This window comes from Schistocerca gregaria, chromosome 2 (genome assembly GCF_023897955.1).
Source record: "Schistocerca gregaria isolate iqSchGreg1 chromosome 2, iqSchGreg1.2, whole genome shotgun sequence".
Taxonomy (NCBI): domain Eukaryota; kingdom Metazoa; phylum Arthropoda; class Insecta; order Orthoptera; family Acrididae; genus Schistocerca; species Schistocerca gregaria.
The window spans coordinates 684,744,824-684,764,819 of NC_064921.1; the positions used below are offsets into that span (position 1 = coordinate 684,744,824).

Sequence of the window (19,996 nt, forward strand, 5' to 3'; positions counted from 1 at the left end):
GCAAAAAAAAAAAAAAAAAAAAAGGAGCGAAGTCACAAAATAACGTTCAGTTTAAATTTCTGAATCCGCCCTTCTGATTGATTCCTATTGTTATTTTCCGTAGAACACGCACTTTCTAAATTGAGCCTACATGCCGAGCATCTCATAGGTGTGTTTCAAATTCTGCTGTGGAGTGGGAGAGATTTTCTCCCTTCGTCTCTACCCAAAGTACAACTGGTTAAAACTAGCGCAAATCCGAAAGTATAAGAAATTGCTTAGCCTTTCATGGTCACTTATTCACAAATTTCCTGTTGGCTTCTGTTTTGGGTTCTTCAGCTGAGGTTTGTTTGATGATTTTGCTGATGTTTACCATCACTTGTGGCTGGCATTGTCAAAGCTTCACCCGCTGTTGTTTCTAATGACAAGAGACTTTTTACACTAATATCTATATATTTTCCATGGCTGTCTAAATACTTGGCAATTCTTTCATACAGAGATTTTTTACAGTTATTCTTTTTGATCGTAGCGGCTTTGGTCAAGAACAGCATCCTCCTTGAGGATGACACGGCGGTTGGATGCTCCCGGTAGGCCACTCGTGGCCTGAAGACGGAGTGCTTTTATTCTTTTTGATAAAGCTGTTTCAAGTGACTTTTTAATGCACTTGATACAGTATCAGATATACAGTTATCATGACAATAGATGTGTTATTTACATGGGAGATGAACAAAAAGAATACTAATATACTGGGGCAGCTAGCAGCAAGTTAATAAAACTGTATACAATATAATGTAGTATATATTATACACACATACACACAGATCCTCAGACATGTACAGAGTATACATAGTACAATGTACATACAATTTACACACATGGTGTGCAGTATACCGCAGCGAAACTTCCCTATTAGATGACATTGCTTTCTACATGGAAATTCTGCTCCCCTTGTAATGGCAGCCCATAAAGATGACTGTCAACAGCTTTCTTCTATAATGCATCATTGTTCTCCCATTCAGGGTTGGTGCAAGAAATGTGATCAACACACTGTGCAAGTTGTTCAAGCTCAGAGAGCAACCATTTACCAGGATTTTTCCTGATACATGTTTTTCAATGATTGAGACTTGGTTCATACGAGCATATGACTTGATATGCCACAACATCTGACAGATGCTGCTCTGAGAGGGTTGTGTGGGAGGCAGTGGGGCCACCATTGCAACATGCCACAGAAACAAGGAGGCAGTCGAAATCAGGATATACTACAGTGTGGGAATGCTCCTGATGGTGGAAATTCTTAAATTTAAAGAACTTGTTTTCCTCAGTGATCATTTCGACAAGTACCAGTTCTTAGCTAGTATGATCAATTAGAAGCTTTTCTAGGCTCGTACTGAAGGTAAAAGAGTTGAGGCTTCTAGAGCTATAATGCTGTTACAGACATTTCACTTTTTGACAGGAAAGTAAGTGGGAATTATTCTTGACCGATATACAGTACTGCTTCTTCCCTTAGGAGAAGAACAAATCTACATTTTTCCTCATGCTTCACACCTCAAATATTTTTTCTCCATGTTGTGCTCTTATTCTGGCTGCTTTCATCTTTCTTCGGGCCAAAAACATAAACTGACATATGCAGGTTCTGACTCTCAAATTTAGGTGAGTTCTGAAGTTTAAGAGGAAAATCGATGCTGTCAAAGTTATAAAGCCTATAAACATTAGCAGTTCTGTATGTAACTGGACGCTCAGGACGAACAGCATAATTTCTTTTGCAAGTTGGTGTTGACCACCGAAGCATTATTTGTCTTTGAGATTTTGGACATTAATACAGGTCACTTTTCTAGCTATATCCTCCAGAAGTGTAATGTAGATGGACCCTCGATTTAATGGATCATGGATATGCAAGTGGACATGCAAGTGTAGGATATGGAAAAATGAACCAACATGGTCTTGCGACAAAGTCACAAAACCACTCAGCGATTGAGTCACCTGGCCATATCATGGATATCATGTGAATTTCTCCATGAATATAGACAATGGACATTTCCTCCACACCACCTTCTTCTTTGGGCGAGGGATGGGGTATGCCAGTTCACAGCATAGTGCTGCACCACACTTAATGTCTAGGTAGCCTGCATTAGAGTTTTCCACGCTTGTTTAAGAGATCTGCTCCCTAATTGTGCGTACAACCTCAGAGAAGCTTAAAAGTGGTGTACGACTGACCTGGTGCAGTCCTACACCAATAGATTGGGCGAAGGGGCTGATGCTAGCTGGTTGGTGACCATAAATAGCTGTTGACAGTCCCAGACAAGATGAAGGAACCGTTGACCACCACACACACGGCATTGACGGTCCTTGATGCAGCACTAACAGCCCTGGATATGGCACTGATGGCTCTGAACGAGGTGAAGGCACCAGGTGTGGTGAAGGAAAGGTGAAAGCACTGTTGATGGCCCAGACTGAGGTGAAGGCACCAGGCGAGAGGAAGGCACCATTGATGTCTCAAATAAGGTGATAGCTCTGAGTGTATCACCAACAGGTTGGAAGATGGTGTTCTTACCGCCACAAGCATGCCTCTGGACTCCTGCAAGAAACTACATTGCTAAGTATCTTATTTCTGTAACGATTCAGAAAACAAGAATTCATGTGCAAGTGTCAATGAAATATGATTATTCCTGGTACTTACAGATATTTTCATCTGCGTCTGCATTGATAAATATGGACCTCATGGTGGTCTTATGCTTCCTAGCATCATTTTAATATCATCATCATCATCATCCATTGTTATATCACTGAAACATCTCATAAGCATTGTACATAAGTGTAAAAAAGATATTATAGATGAAAAATTAATTTCTTATGTATCTGCCCATCTATGATGGGGTAGATCCACCCTTGTGAGCTCCTGGGGGGAAAATGGCATCATGGACTTGGATAGGTAATTCAGCTTGATCGCTGCTGCTGTGGCTTTGACACATTCCTTCACGGCTTCATTGTTATTGACAGTAGCTTGGAACAAGAACATCTCATAGGCAATGCATTCAAACATGAATTATTGGTAGAAGAATCACTTAATATTACTACTGCATATGTATGCACTTGTCCATGATGGGAGCCCATCCCTGAAAGCTGATGGATGAAAAAGAAGTTGTAACGTGGGTTGGCTCGTTCTTGATATCAATAACATTTGGAAACTAGAACAACTATTAAGAAATGCATGAAGTGTAGAAAAACAGTAATAATTGCAGAAGAAGAAGAAATATATATCGCTACATACACAAGCATTCATTTACAATCTGAGTCTAACCCTGGGAGCTAATGTCTGAAAAAGGTGTGCTGGTGTACACAACTTAATCTAGATGAAGTTAAGACATCCTGTCAGGAACTTGAACAGCCCTCATAAAGCAGACAGTATTGTAAAAATATCATGTGTAAAATAATATACATGCACACATTTAGGTGGAGGAGAATCATATTAGCACTCACCATGCTGTGCATCCAGCAGACTGCCTACACGTCAGGCACAAATGTATGGATTGGCTACATTCTGGGAGCACACAACCAGAAGAGGATAGCTCAGCTGGGCTCGTACCCATCTCTCCAATATCACTGAAGTACAATGATGCATAGTTCACAGTATATACTGACACCAATTTGGGAGTGCTTCCATGTCTCTCCATCAGAGCATGAAGATCAAGAATACTGTCACTTCATGGCTTCTGCTACTCTGTTGGCTGCCTGAACAGGACAGATGTGTGGTCCTGCAACATGTCCTATTAATAGTCCACTGGTTGGGGACTAGCTTCTGTGGTTGGGTCAAATGCAATCGACACCACAACCACATTTTTGAACCTTCAGAGCAATGGGCACTGATACCATACTTGTATTAACGATCAGTCAAGGCAGAGGAAACTGATGCCTCTGGAAGTTCAAACATTATTTCACAGAGCAGGTACTGATACAGATGAAGCACAGCCCTAGATTATTATGATGTAGTGAATTTTCTGACAGAGTTGTTAAGGAAGAAATACTGTCTGGACTGATGCTGCAGGAAGTGCTTCACAGGGTGGGTATTGATACAAGCTGAGAACAGTCCTGGTTGATATAATAAACAAACTGTCAAAAGCTATTACATTTACGCAAGTATGTGTCTTAATGGATCACAGTGCAGGATATGACAAGTTCTTAACTTACGCTAGGCACTATCTGAAGCAGGAACAACTGTTCCTTAATGCTTAGTTGTCTGATGTGTATGTGATGAATTACTCTTAACAAATGCAGCGGTTTTTTTTTACACTTCGCTCTGCTGGAGGGGATTTACTCACTCTACTTGTGTATACAGTGTATGCATTGTTGTTATTCAGCTCATCTCAATGTGGCCAACGTATGACCACACACTCTTAGCTTCACGCTAGCAGTGCATGTGAGCATTATTATTCTGACCACTTTGCATCAGGGCATGCTGTAAGATCACCTCGGACCAGAAACAGATCTCTCTCTCTCTCTCTCTCTCTCTCTCTCTCTCTCTCTCTCTCCATCTCTCTCTCTTTCTCTTTACTGTGCATATGTGTATTATACTTCACTACAACTAAGGACTAATCAGCAGATGCACTATCTACATACAGCGTTCTTATACTACACCATTCTGGGCCAACCTGTGCCTCATCCTGAATAAACACACTGCTCATCACTGCAATGCACCAGCATATACCTGGCCAGGTCAGCGTGTCACCAGGCCCATGTGCACTGTAATGGAATGGATGAAGAGAATTTGGGTTACAGATGAACATAACTCCAATCATCGAATGATTATGTAGACACTTGCATATCGTGCTGCACATCCCAGGAAGTGGAAGCAAGAGGTGCTTGATCAATGGTGCTTTGAAAGACACAGTGGAGGGATATCTGAAGCTGTGTCACCCATACTAGAACCATAGCACAGAGGATGTATGTGGATGAAAATACAGAATCACCATGAACACATGTTGAAACTTATTCCTGGAAGATAATCTTAACTAAGTAAATGTATAGTTTTCTTTAAAAAAATATTTATTGGTCACCAATTTTTAAAAGTAATTTCGGAATATGTGAAGTTCTCACAAAAGATTTTCTTCCTTCTCCTCCTCTATATCTCTGTTTGAGTTGCTAGATAGGTGTGCAGTTGTGTGACTCCAGGTTGCAAATGGAAGTTTTCTTGCAAATTCTTCACATGCAGGACTGTTTCTCACTGCATTTAACATAAACCACATTATATATGGCATCAAAAATCTGAAACATTATCAGCATATCTTGAGAAGCCACTCTTTGATCATCCCACCATTTTGAATGGAAAAGATGCATCAACCATTGTAGACTCCTCCACACCTCAGCTCATTTAGTGTTTCAAAATGAGTCTGATACTGCCACAGTTATGGAGAATTTGCAGCATTCATGAAAGTGAGGAAGGTGATCTCATTAAAACAAACTCTCTGCATTTGTCTTAGAAGCCTTGAGAATAGATTAGATTAGTACTTGTTCCACAGATCATGAATACGACACATCGTAATGATGTCGAAGGTGTCAGGTTAATAAAAGGTATCTATACAAGATATTACATTACACTAAATATTACATGACACTTAATATTTTTAGTTTTTTGATGATGGTTGGGGAAAGACCCACTTACTATACCCAAAAATTCATCTAGTGAGTAGAAGGAGTTGCCATTAAGAAATTCTTTTAATTTCCTTTTAAATGCTATATGGCTATCTGTCAGACTTTTGATGCTATTAGGTAAGTGACCAAAGACTTTTATGGCAGCATAATTTACCCCCTTCTGAGACAAAGTTAGATTTAACCTTGAGTAGTGAAGATCATCCTTTCTCCTAGCATTGTAGCCATGCACGCTGGTATTACTTTTGAATTCGTTCGGATTGTTAATAACAAATTTCATTAGTGAATATATATATATTGTGAGGCTACAGTGAAGATCTCTAGCTCTTTAAATAAGTGTCTGCAGGAGGATCTTGGATGAGCTACAGCAATTAATCTGATTACAACTAAAGAGACAATGACTGATAATCTTCAATGCTGGAATCAGAAATTGGATAATTCCACCTAATACTTTAGATATTCGTAGAACACTAGGTGTTTTATTTTACCCCTTCTTATTGGAGGGTATGAGCACCTTATTATATACTATGTCTCTAAATCCACCCAGCTGTTATGTGATGATGGAACTCTGAGCTATTTAACAAAGCCTTGTTCTCTCAAAGTCTTTTAACACGCTCTATGAGAAACACGTCGGGTTTAGAGCTTCTCTGCGGTTCTTCTGTGCAGAAACTCTCACCAGTTTCTTCACTTTCGCTGTTCTTTAAGTAGTAGGTTTTTCAGTTCGTTTATTGCTCTTTGGAAGCTGTAAATATCTTCATGGACCAGTTCAACAGGTAAAACTTCTCAATGCTGTCTTGTGAAATATGTACCATATCAACTACATTAAATTTCTCCTTATATGCAACCACTATTTTAAAACAATTACATACTGCACTTAAAAGCTCATTAACATGACCATGTATAGGACTCATTTTTATCATTTGATGTTTAGATCAGTTATCCTGTGCAATTATTTGTGAGATAACTGGGTCATTTGTATTAAACCGCATCTACATCTGGAGTTTTAACATTCCGTTCAAATATTTCCCAATATTTGCTGTCATCTGAGAGAGTGTTGAGTAGTGGTGTATTCTGTACTGATCAGTTACAGTCCTGAATTCGCCTCTGTGGTTGCTTTGAAGGTTATCTGAGCAATGATTCGGCCTCGTGTGCACCAACTCTTCAAACACTCATGCAACTCCATTCCCAGTCTTCATTTCACAGGCAGGGCCCATGTGAATCTGAAATAAAGTCTGTAGCCATTAAAGAATGTTTGAAACCTTTAATTTCTCATGGATATTGCCTCATATATATGAGATTTGCCTGCCATAAATCATCCAAACCCTGTATAAAGACACTAGGGGTCTGTTTCATGCATCGCTTTGTGGAGTTCTCAGACTATTGTCTCGATAATTATTCAATAATGTTTCTTTCTTGAAGCTCTAAAATGACTGATATGACTTCATTCGTGTGGATAGTGTTCCCTGCAGCAGCCAGTGCCATGAGAAGTTGTAACTGTTCTACGACTACTTTGGAATCTGGTTGACTTTACAACCTGATGATGAGAGCACTGTCTCTTGAAACGTGTTGTTAAAATATATGTATAAGAATCGTGGTTGAATGCTAACAGTGCTAACCAGTATAATGACAACTGCTACCTCGACTCCATAATGGAGTATATTACTTTGGAATAGTCATAGATATGGACTCTAGAGGTCAGCTGATCATTCTTTTTTGACCAATGTCGATACCTTCAGCTCTATGTACAGCACCAAGACAGCTCTGATAATACTCTCATATTTCTTGCAGTTTGAGCTGTTGATCTGTGCATCTGGAGTGTTGTTTCATCTTATGTGTGTTAGTCATACGTAACATTTCAGCATACATTTGTATTTATTTTAGCAAATGTTTGTTGGGATTCGAATTTTTGTTAAGAATATTAGATCCACTAAACCAGGTGATAGTTCAAATTCCTTATCCACAACACCTTCTGCATGCCTTGTAAGCTTATAGGATGCTTTACTAGCAGGTAGAGTTCATATCTGTTTACCCCGTATGTTCTATCTATTTTGGCAATCTTGTGATGGTTAATGTAATTGCTAATGGTATATCATATCCTTCTTCTTCTTCTTCTTCTTCTTCTTCTTTTTCTTCTTTTCTTCCTCCTCTTCTCCTTCCATGCTCATGTCTGAAAGCTGTTTAATATCATGTTACTGGTCTATACATCTCTAAGAGAAACTGACCTTGTTCCAGTTGTCCTACTTTTAGCAATCATAATTTCCAGTGAATAGCTTTCTCCACTTCAGTTACTTTGTGTTTTGTTGATATGCTGTATACGAAACTGACCTCGATATAGTGCACAACGTTGGTGGGGTTTTGTTTTCCTATGTCTACAATTCGCTCAGTCTTATCAGCCTTTGCATTTATATATTGATTAACCTCAGATTGATTCAAATGCTTTCTTTCCCTACGTTTCTTTTTTTAATATTTACAGAAGGAGTTTTTTAAAGTCTTCCAATGTTTTTTTTTTCAAATTCATTTAGCTTTACAATTACCATTTTGATAGTATCTCCGAACATTTGTATTTCTGCAGTTTTACTATTAAGAGCTCAGTTGATATTTTTAACTTACATAGTGCAGCCTTTAAGACTTCCATTTACTGCTTCAGTTTTTGTAGCATCCCTTAGTAATCAGTGGAAAGTATGTACTGTTGCAGTTATATATTGGTTCACTATCCTTTACACAGAAACTCCTGGAAGTTTCATCTATATCGCCCTTCTTTCGATTTTCTTGCTTTATTAGTAACCAGAAACTCAATCTGCATTTGACTCCAGCAGTCCCCCCATAAATGCGTTGAACGTCATCTCAGTTCCTAAATGCACTTGATATATTCGCTTTGCATTATCTCTTATCAACTGCTATGGAATCCTAGAGTATGTCAGGATCAAACAGAAGACGTTAGCAACCTTATGACTGCAAAATACATGTATTTCCACATTTGATCCTGGTTGCCCACAACCACATCGTCAGATATATGCACTGTGGTCAGCTTTACTTTTTCAGATGATGGGATATCACTGCTTTCACTGAGTGCCGTGTGTGTGACGCTATTAATCTCTGTAATAGCTGGTATTTGGGCTACAAAGTTTTTGAAAATACAGGCATGTGCTCAAGGTGAATCCCATCATTATGTGTCAGCAATGACGAGACAGTGTTGACCTTATTACAGCTCAGTGGTCCAACAATAGTAGCTAATATATTATATTGAAGGAGTGGTCCATTCTTCGTCTTCTTCTTCTTTATCTTCTTCTTTTGTTGCTTTTCAGCTTCATTGCAGGACCTCTCTGGTCACTACAAAGTCCTTGTTATGAGGGTGTCATGGAGACGACTACAGATCTACATTAGCATGCAGAGGAAGCTCTTACACTTTTATTTTATTTATTAATTCTTACATGTAGCTGGATATATGATTGAGGCACCTATTTTCAAAACTGGACATGTCCATTCAGTTTGAAGTTGAGAAAAACATGAAAAGTGTCTAGAATATACAGGGTGGGTCACCTAACGTTACTGCTGGATATATTTCGTAAACCACATCAAATGCTGACGAACCGATTCCACAGACCGAACGTGAGGAGAGGGGCTAGTGTAATTGGTTAATACAAACCATACAAAAATGCACGGAAGTATGTTTTTTAACACAGACCAACGTTTTTTAAATGGACCCACGTTAGTTTTGTTAGTACATCTGAACATATAAACAAACACGTAATCAGTGCCGTTTGTTGCATTGTAAAATGTTAATTACATCCGGAGATATTGTAACCTAAAGTTGACGCTTGAAACCTCCAACGTTCAGTTGCGTGTTGTAACAAACACGGGTCACGATCGGCGAGCAGCATCTGCAGGGACATGTTTACGATGACGACCGTGTTTACGAGTGTGGCTGTAGTGCACTGTTGTGGTTTGGTCTAGCTGTCTCAGTGTCCGCATGTAGCGCTTGCTGCTATTGTTATTCTGCATTCGTCTCCGCACGCAGACCAACTGTAGTACATCGTGTTACCAGACGTCTGTGATAGTGTAGTGTTGTAGGAACTGTGACCATGGTGTATTCGAACTCTGAAAAGGCGGAGATGATACTCATTTATGGCGAGTGTCGGCGAAATGCAGCTGAAGCCTGCAGGGTGTATGCAGAACGGTACCCGCACAGAGAGCATCCAACGTGCCGCACATTGCAAAACATCTACCGCCAACTGTATGCAACAGGTATGGTCGTAGCAGGGTCCGTAACAGGCCTGTCACAGGAGAAGCGGGTGCAGCTGGTGTGTTAGCTGCTGTTGCCATGAACCCACTATGAGTACACGGGACATTGCGAGAGCCGGTGGACTGAGTCAAAGTAGTGTCATGCGCATACTGCGTCGTCACCGCTTTCACCCGTTTCATGTGTCACTACATCAGCAATTACATGGTGATGGCTTTAATCAAGGCGTGCAATTCTGTCAATGGACATTAACAGAGAATGCGTTGCAGTTGTACCTGTTTACCGATGAAGCGGGTTTCACAAACCACGGGGCAGTGAATCTACGGAACATGCATTACTGGTCCGTGGACAATCCTCGCTGGCTCAGACAGGAAGAGCGACAGCGACCGTGGACTGTAAATGTATGGTGCGGAATCATTGGCGACCACCTCATTGGACCTCACTTCATTGCAGGGGCCCAAACAGCTGCAACATACATCGCGGTTCTACAGAATGATCTGCCAACGTTGCTCGAAAATGTCCCACTGGAAACGCGTCGACGTATGTGGTATCAGCATGATGGTGCACCTGCACATTCCGCAATTAACACTAGGCTGACCCTTGACAGGATGTTCGACAGGCGTTTCATAGGACGTGGAGGACGCATAAATTGGCCAGCCCGTTCTCCTGATCTTACGCCTCTGGACTTCTTTCTGTGGGGTACGTTAAAGGAGAATGTGTACCGTGATGTGCCTACAACCCCAGAGGATATGAAACAACGTATTGTGGCAGCCTGCGGCGACATTACACCAGGTGTACTGCGGCGTGTACGACATTCATTACGCCAAACATTGCAATTGTGTGCAGCAAATGATGGCCACCACACTGAACATCTATTGGCCTGACATGTCGGGACACACTCTATTCCACTCCGTAATTGAAAACGGAAACCACGTGTGTACGTGTACCTCACCCCTCATGGTAATGTATATGTGCGTCAGTGAAAAAGACCAATAAAAAGGTGTTAGGATGTGGACGTAATGTGCTGTTCCTGTCTCATTTGTACCTAAGGTCCATCACCGTTTCCTTTGGAGCCCTACGTAATTCGGTGCTCTCCGATACACACGATCGAACAGCGGAGGAGTGGTACTCTAGCGTCAACTTTAGGTTACAATATCTCCGAATGTAATTAACATTTGCAATGCAACAAACGGCACTGATTACGTATTTGTTTATATGTTCAGATGTGCTAACAAAACTAAAGGGGTTCCATTAAAAAAACGTAGGTTTGTGTAAAAAAACATACTTCCGTGCCTTTTTTTATGGGTTGTATTAACCAATTACACAAGCCCCTCTCCTCACGTTCTGTCTGTGGAATCGATTCGTCAGTATTTGATGTGGTTTACGAAATGTATCCAGCGGTAATTTTTTGGCGACTCACCCTGTATATGGCGTGAGATCCGCTCAACATTGCTGGCTTTTGGTTTATTGTTAATTTTACTAATGGATAACTAACAAAATTGAATCCTTGCGCTCCATGTTATAGTTTTGAAGCCAAATCGCGGACGTGTCTGCTTTTGAAACTATTCCATCAGACTTGTCCATTTACGACCCTACTCTTTGGACGTCTACCTTGTAAAGTACTATGTATGATGGACTGACTCCAAGGTTTTCGATTAAGACATTTATTACAAGTTCAGATATTAGATCAGCATAACAGAAAATACGAAATATTATGGTGGAAAAGGGGGAATTAAACTACTGTGGCACATACAAAATGATATAGTTAGAAAACGTACATAATCCCACTACATGGTGATTACATAAAATTCCAGTTTCATGGGAGCTGCCTTCGCAAAAAGTCTGGTTCATCAATGTCGTCAGAAACCCCTTCCATATTACTAATGATTCTTATTAAAGACTTTATTTATCTAGGCTTTGCCAGCTTTGTCCAAAATGTTTTTGCAAAATCTTATCCACATCTGTTCTGTTTTCGCTTTATTTCCAGCAGTAGGTAGCACAGCGAGATTTACCATGTCACTTCTTATTCCTTTCTTTGTAATTACAACCTCCACTCCTATACGATTTCCGTAAAATTGCTCTCCTCTAAGGTGCATATAATTTTCCTTTGTTATCCTGATGAGAAATCTGTTACAATTTAGAATTCTGAAGGGAAGTGACTGTTGATTTCATAAGAGTCTTACTTTCAGCTTTCCAGTCATATATGACCCAGTCAGGCCCCATAATCTGCGTAGTTCCCTGGTTGAAGAACACATTGTGAAACACTGTCAGGAGGCAGAAATGAATGGCCAGTTACTGGAAAGAAAATCTCAATATTCGCAAAAGGAATACTGAAAAGTCGTTTACACGACAGTGTCATCAAGGTTAAATTTTTATTCTGGCCTGGGCATCCATCAGCGAAATGTCTTATTAAATTTATCCTTTGTAGATCTAGCATTTGGAGTTCATTGTGAATGGTAGACCTCACTTCATTCGAAGTTTTAGGGCGTTGATTCTCTGTCCATGTGTACACTGACACTTTAGATCTAGGCCTTGAACTCTTAGAACTGCCATTAACAATGGCGAAATTGTGCAGATGGAGCTGCTGAGAATAATGACTGATCCAGAAGTTTTGGTAGCAACTGGTTGTTTTGGCAGTCAAATGATATTGTGATCATGCCATCCCTCTACTCCTGAAGAAATACATAGAATTCACTGTACTGGGTTATTTATCAACACTCTGCTCTATAATAAGATTTGTCTTTGTAGTATTATCTTCCTCATTTCCTACCATAGTGGCAAGCTGTAAGCATTTTGAGCATGTATCCATCGTTGGACATCCAATCCCGATATTAAATTTTGTGGTGAGTACCTTTCTAAAGTAATTTTCCTTTACTTGCAGTTCCACATCGCTGAATCGTACCAAATGCGCCACAGTTTTTTAATATTCAGATTTGACGACAGGTACACTCGTTCAGACTTACTTCAACAGTAGTTTAAATCTGTCCCTTTTAACTTCTGCATGAACGTCTGTAAACCGGCCAATTTCGGTATGCGAAACTATGAGTAACGATCTTCACCCCTTCTTTGGAAATTGGGGAGCCTTTCTTCTTTATTCAATCTAGCACCCCAAGAACTCTGTGCTTACTTGTCCTAAGTATTCCAAGAGAAGCTTCACGACATAAGCATGCAATTTTACGACACACATTTGTCGCTGTGTAGGTAACAACTTCACTTTCAAGCGTTTTTGGGGTGGCAGATAATATTCTGCTTCGCACTGGCGTAGAAGACGACCAATATTTGACGATGAAGGCAAACTGTTGTGACTTTAGACTCGATGTGTAAAACTTTGCATGAAATCTCTTCACATCATCTACTGTTAGCACGTGACAACTCTTCCCTTGGTACTTGTAGTTGCAATTTTGGTATTTTACCGGTTTTTTCACCTTGTACCTGCATCATGAAAGTCAGGGGTGAGATTACGACGTCAAACAAGAAAAGAATCGACACCTTTCGTGTTCCAAAGCAACAACCGGCGTATTATGTGCGGCACCTCGTCCGAAAAAGCACGCATTATTGATGTCCGATTCGCAGCTATACATACTGAGGAGTTAAAATGACGAATACCATGTCTATAATAGACCAATATGCTGTCTCAGACTGTCATTCATTTGTAGTAAATCCTAACTGACAAGTAGTAATTCCCGAAATTAGCAGCCCAGTACATCCCGTTTTTCCTTCTCTTCTGTGCGTTGCCATTTCTTTGGATTCTGTTTCTTCTGAGCCATACTGCGTTCAACTATTTCCACAAACGTCTTTGATGTGAAACCACCAATTTCCTTGTACTAATTATATCAAATACAACACGTTTGTTACACACAGTCGACAAACATCTGGTGCAAACAGTGTGTTATACGAAAACAGCCGCCATTACCCCTGTTATTGTCACTTGTAGTGCGACAATTTTTCATTTTGGTGCTGTTGGACTACTCCGCCTTGGAAACGCTGTCGTGGAGGACTTCTTTAGTTGTGACATAAACAATAAATTTCACATCCGATTTGTAGGGCTTTTGTCCGGTTTGTGCTCCACTCTTAATTGGGGTCGGATGCAGCTGTCCAATAAGCCTAGGAAACCACATCTATTTCTGGTTTTGCTATGTGTTGACTTGTCCGGTTCTGAAAGTAGATGCCTGTTGTACATTTTTAATTAGGACCACAGTTCAGTGCCCACATCAGGCATGGCTCGTTCATACATATTTCCACCATGCTTTATAGATCTGAGTGATGATTTCTTCTCATATATTACGAGCTTTGTGGACTAACTCAATCAAACTGGTCCACAATTTCTCGTTTAATCCGTGAATATATATATAGCTTCCACCTTTGCTGATTGTCTAGAGCAAGATGGATTGTATAACTGACATTTATTAAAGCTTTAAATACTTGCTTCTGTAGATGAATGCAGTCCTTTTAATTAAAAATTTTAATCGTCCCTGAGAAATCCTTTCAAACGAACCTATGAGAACCTGATATCACTAAGGGAGGTTGATCAATTCCATTGAACATGGGAGCAATTTGCATCCAAATTTTCATCTAGAGGAACGCACTCGTCTAGAGATATTATAACTTTGGTTTCCCCTTGAGGATTTTCGAAATCCACTGCCAGGTAGGACTCATGATATGATATCATCCCCACACTGACACCTTTATTACCACTGATGTTGAAACTATAATTTGTGTTCTGTAACATTATTTTCACGTTCCATGGCTGTGATGGCTTCACTTATCCTACAGAAAGAAAAACAATTAAGTTAGATGTACATGTATGGCTACATTCTTCTAATAACACCAGTTCCACTAACAGTTATGGGCTACCGGCCATGAGGAGTAGGAGTAGAGCTGCTGCTGTGCCATATGTTTCGACACCTTTATCTTTTGAGAGTTCTTACTCAACTGTGATTACACTTTTTCAACCACCATTAATATATGAATTCACAGCACTATGTGCAACTTTAAAACATTAAAAAATAAATATGTTTCAGCTGTCATGTATATAAAAAGGAGGCACACAGAGAATACCACAGTCTCTATCTCAGTGTCGGAACATTCCCGCCTTTATTTACTATAATATTATAATATCAGTGTAGCCAATATTTTTCAACAGGCAAAGTAGCAACAGCTTATTTGGTGCAGTGTGCCAAATCCTGTTGCAATGTGACATTAGTTTTAAAAATTTATGTGTGCTTGCAGGATACACATTGTGGTGGTAGCTGTTAAACGTTTACAGCATGGTATTTACATGTGTCTTCTTGAAAATAGGTAAAATTATGACGAATTACCCCAAAATTGCAAATAACACAGTATACACAGATGAATTTGCAAGATATTCACTTTGGCAGTAGTTGTTAAACATTTGAAGACCCATAGTTACACCTGTATTCTTGAAAAGTGGGGCTAATTGAGAATTGTAACACATAATCCAAAAACAGTAAATAGTGTTTTACTTTACAGAATATAACACTGGGCACGATACTCTGCTGCAAATTGCAAATATCACTTAAATTTGCTGCTGCTGTTGGTCGACTGAGGTACAGAGCAAAAATTCTAAGTCCCATCCCATGATTCTGTGTACCTGAAGAGTGGTGGTTTTGTAATACTGGGGGACCAATATCATCACATTATATGAATGAGGGACGGGTAATCAACATTTTTAGGTAATAAATTTTAGTAATTCAGATCAGGCTAAAACAGTGAGACATAAATGTGAGTGCAAGTTCACTACTCAGTGGCTATCTTGGTCATAATTATAGAAAATAAAATTAGTTACAAGCCGTTAATTAAATCCTAAATAAACAAAACTGATTTCCCAAGCGTGTGGCTTGTTTTCATAAGGGAAGCTAGGGCAAGTGATCAGTTTGCTTGCATAAGAGAAGAATGGGACCTCTGTCTCTGAACTGAATTTACTCCACTTCTGTCACTATCTTACAGGCTGAGGCTGTTACAATGCATAAAGGGTAATAATGTGCTCATGTTTCCTGCCATTTTACGAAGCCCAACATAATCACATTTGCAAGAACCTTACTAATTACTCACCTGATTGGTCCTAATTAATGGGAATTTAATGCATATAATTGGCTACTGGGCTGAAGATAATCGTTATTTATTTCGTCAGCAAATTACGTAATACTGGGTATCCAGATGAGTGATATCCAAACTAAAGGAACTATATCCCGCAAATTATTTAGATACACATTTATGGCTTAGAGCGTTTTTTTCCTGAATATCACATTCTCAACATATGTCAGTGTGGGGACCCCTGGTAGCACAACAAAGATCCAGACGATATTTCACCTCGTTTCATGTAGTCTGGGGCATGTTTGGTTGCCATAGCATCCTTCATTCACTCTTTGAGGTGTTGAAGAGTGTATAATCATATTCTGTTAAACTGTGTGTTTCAAATAACCCTATGAGGAAAATCGTAATGGGTTACAGCTGAAGACATGGCAGGCCATGGCTCAACTCTGCCAATCCACCTCCTGAGCAGTTCTCTATTAAGAAATTTCCTGACAGTAAGGCTGAAATGTGTTGGAGCTCCATCCTGCTGGAAGATAGTTTCATATGGAAGTTGTAAGGGGGCATATTGTTCTGGCATATCTAGGTACTAATCTCAGTTACTGTATAAGAAGAAGAACACTCTGCTCACCATGTTACACATTAAGCTGGCCCGTATGTCGATTTTCCAATTCACAGGTGACATGGATTTTAGTTGTGCCATGTTCTAAGACTGTGTATGTTTACAGCTCCATTAACAGGAAATTCCACTTCGTCTGAGACACAATCATGCTGGTGGTAATCAGGTGACTTAGCAATTCTTTTTAGCATTCTTATGTGAGGCTCATACTTACAACTTTGTCGTTAGATTTTATTGTGTAAACGATTTGAATCTTGCATGATCGTAGATGGAGTCTTTAATGCAATACATCATCCGCTGTTGAACGTCGAATCTCTAATTCCAAACTAGCAGCATGAACATATTTATGCAGGGCTGAAATGATTCTGGAATGTGATCGACGTTTTTTCAGGGTCCGTGGCTTTCTAGCACATTTTACTTGCAACAGACTACCTGTAGTTCTCAAGATATTGTTTCAGAAGCGAATGTTTTTCCTTGTAGTTTGTTGACGTCTATATCGGGTTCTGAAACTCCATTAAACAGACTTAGTAGACTGCAGCTCTCCTAGTTACAAAGCACACTGAAATTGCTCTTGTGCAGTCGCCATTTTAACTGTGCATAATGAAAACAAATGATACACATAACCTTGCCAACCACGCTAAACAAAACTTCTGAATATTCTCTTTGAATGATGTGTCCTGGCCATGAGTATATTAATTGAATTATGCATTATTAAATTTTCATTTTGGATACCTTTCAAGCAGACACCCAGTACACAGTTATACACAGCTGACTTAAAAACAGAAGTAACACACTACAAAGGAAAATAACTGAAGAGCAAGAATCCACAAACAGAAGAGCATTGAAAATCAAGTGTTGTTAACATGCCAACGGATTGGGTATCAACCATTGACACACAGATTTCTTCTCAAGCGAGATGAGTCTCCAGCTGCAGTGCTTATGGCATATCAACATTAAAACTGCATATTTAGGAAGAATGCAGCTTGCTTGGTCATTAGAAGTTAGTATATTTTGATAAGATTTTATATTCACAGTCAAATGCCTACTAAATTTTTGTTTGAATTCGTTACCTGTTTATAATAGTTAAGAATTTATATTGTAACTTTTCCAACAGCCAAATACAAAGCAGTTGAACAAGTAATATTTAGATTTTTTTGCTGATAATTTTAACAGTAGTTTCGGTTTTAGATGTTTAGATTAATTTAGATCACTTTTTATCTATTTTTTGGGGCATTATTTAATTTTATGCACATGCATCTCTCACTACCACAGCAATTTTTGTGCTTCAGTTAACAGATTATCTCAAAGTACACCTAAAAAACAAACCTCGGATAACATTTGTTTCCCTAACATAACAAAAGAATGGCTATTCAACGCCATTCAGCAAAGTTTTGATGTACTCATAATACTAGTTCTTGTAATTACGTGAATAGGTTCTATGATCCACAGATTATGTGTGTTCCATTATAAGTCACTTGCAGCAATGTTGGCAATGACACCAGTTAAGTTATTTCCTTGTATGTATCTTCACTTGTAGGATTTGTAACTTTCTTGTCCATATATTTGACAATATTCAACACATTTCTCTTTTTCTTCTACCTTACTTGCAGGCACCCATACTCAGCAGAAGATATACCAACCAACATGATTCCAAAGGCTAAGAGTTCAGAGTTCAATGTTGCAACATTCAGAGCCAGTTTATCAGCAGATTTGGAAGCATATTCAACAGGATATGCCGCTGGATATTCTGCAGGATATGCAGCAGGAATTGCAGCTGCTTTACATTCACCACCAAAGCATTTATATTCAGTACTCCACTGACTTTATGATAAGAAGAATGACTACAATCCATTCTAAGACAAATATTTACAAGTTCTGTGGTCAAAGTGTATGCACCATAAGTAAAGAGTATCTCTTGAATTCTTGTGGATGTGAAGTAAACAGGATTCATTACAAAATAAGTTTTTCTTGTCGTTTATTTTGTGTCAAAAGAAGTAGTTTACTGTGCATATTTTGCATATTTAAAATTGATCACTATACAACTTTTCGAAAGAAATGATGGATAAGTATGTGCTGCAGTTTTATATTGACCCAACTGTACATGACATTAGTCTTTGGACTATAAAGGCATGATGCATATGTAACTAGAGTGACGAAGTAGATTGCTTACACAGTAGTGAAAGTAGGACATGTTAAATGGTTTGGAAGTAATCTGATAGAATCTAGAGGTGGTTTGATAACGTTTGGGATAATCTGAGACATTTTTGGTGTAATATGACACACTTTTGGGGTAAGTTGATACAGTTTACACGTGCATACAGAGCAAAAAAATTGTCCACAGTATATCCACATTGCCTCATCACCATCGTCATCATCATTACCACCATCATCATCATAATCATCACCTCTCTGATTTATACACCACAATAAAATTCGTCTCATTTGGTAATGCTCACTTTAATGAGGCAATAACGCTGTAGTGTTTTAACTTACTTAGTCTCAACTTGCTTTTACTGTTGTAACTTGTAAGAACAAGTTTCAGCTTGCGTATTTAACGTCATGATTAGACTTGCCGACGTCTGCACATGCGCCATTATACAAACTTCAAATATGTCATATTTCGATAAGTATAAAGAGCTGAGGTATGGGCAGTTTGTTTCATTTTGTTGCAGCTTGTAAAACTATTTGAGAAGCTACAAAACAAGACAGACAGAGGCACCACACCAAAAGAAACATATAACAGAGAAGCAGAATAGTAGTTGGTTCTTCACTGAGGAAAGCAGTTAATACACGTGGAACCCACTTTATGACACTGTTGTGGTTTTGTCGCAATCTGCAAACCGATTCTGCTGGTAACCGTAAGTTATATAAAGTAATAATTGCATATAATGTTACTTAAAAACCATCTTGATTGCAAATATTTTTATTCATATGACCGGTTTTGGTTCATTCAGAACCATCTTCAGATCTGATATTTCAGTTGCAAGAGTAACCCGTCCAAATCCAGCAGTTTTCACATGCTACGACGTAGCATTTGAAAACTGCTGGATTTGGACGGGTTACTCTTGTAATTGAAATATCAGATCTGAAGATGGTTCTGAATGAACCGAAACCGGTCATATGAATAAAAATATTTGCAATCAAGACGGTTTTTAAGTAACATTATAATTTCACTGATTGCTGTTGTCCCATAAGACATTATGTCTGTTTTTGCAAAATAATTGCATATTCTAAGATGAATTAATTTTCCATCATCTAGAAGACAAACAACAAACCAATAAGTTAAATACAATATTTATGTAATATCTTACATTCGCTCAATGGAGATACATTAGTCTCAATTTCAGGCTTTAATACAGTTCTACCTAAAGTTGGATCTAAAAAAATCTCACCAGGTTTTGTCAGAAGGAGAACAGATGTGATCTGAGCACCTTGGAGTTCAACTTCCCTCACCATAAATGAATAAA

The 19,996-nt window shown here is 39.0% G+C and overlaps 1 protein-coding gene across 1 annotated transcript in view; it reads left to right on the top strand.

Annotated features, from left to right (window-relative positions):
- LOC126334762 (uncharacterized) overlaps positions 1–18,596 on the top strand; it is a 94,560-nt gene extending 75,964 nt beyond the window's left edge. The window contains exon 5 of the mRNA XM_049997340.1: positions 18,140–18,596. Coding sequence (XP_049853297.1) covers positions 18,140–18,350 — 211 coding nt within the window. The 3' untranslated portion in view covers positions 18,351–18,596. The remainder of the gene's footprint in view (positions 1–18,139) is intronic.
- Positions 18,597–19,996: the final 1,400 nt, after the last annotated feature.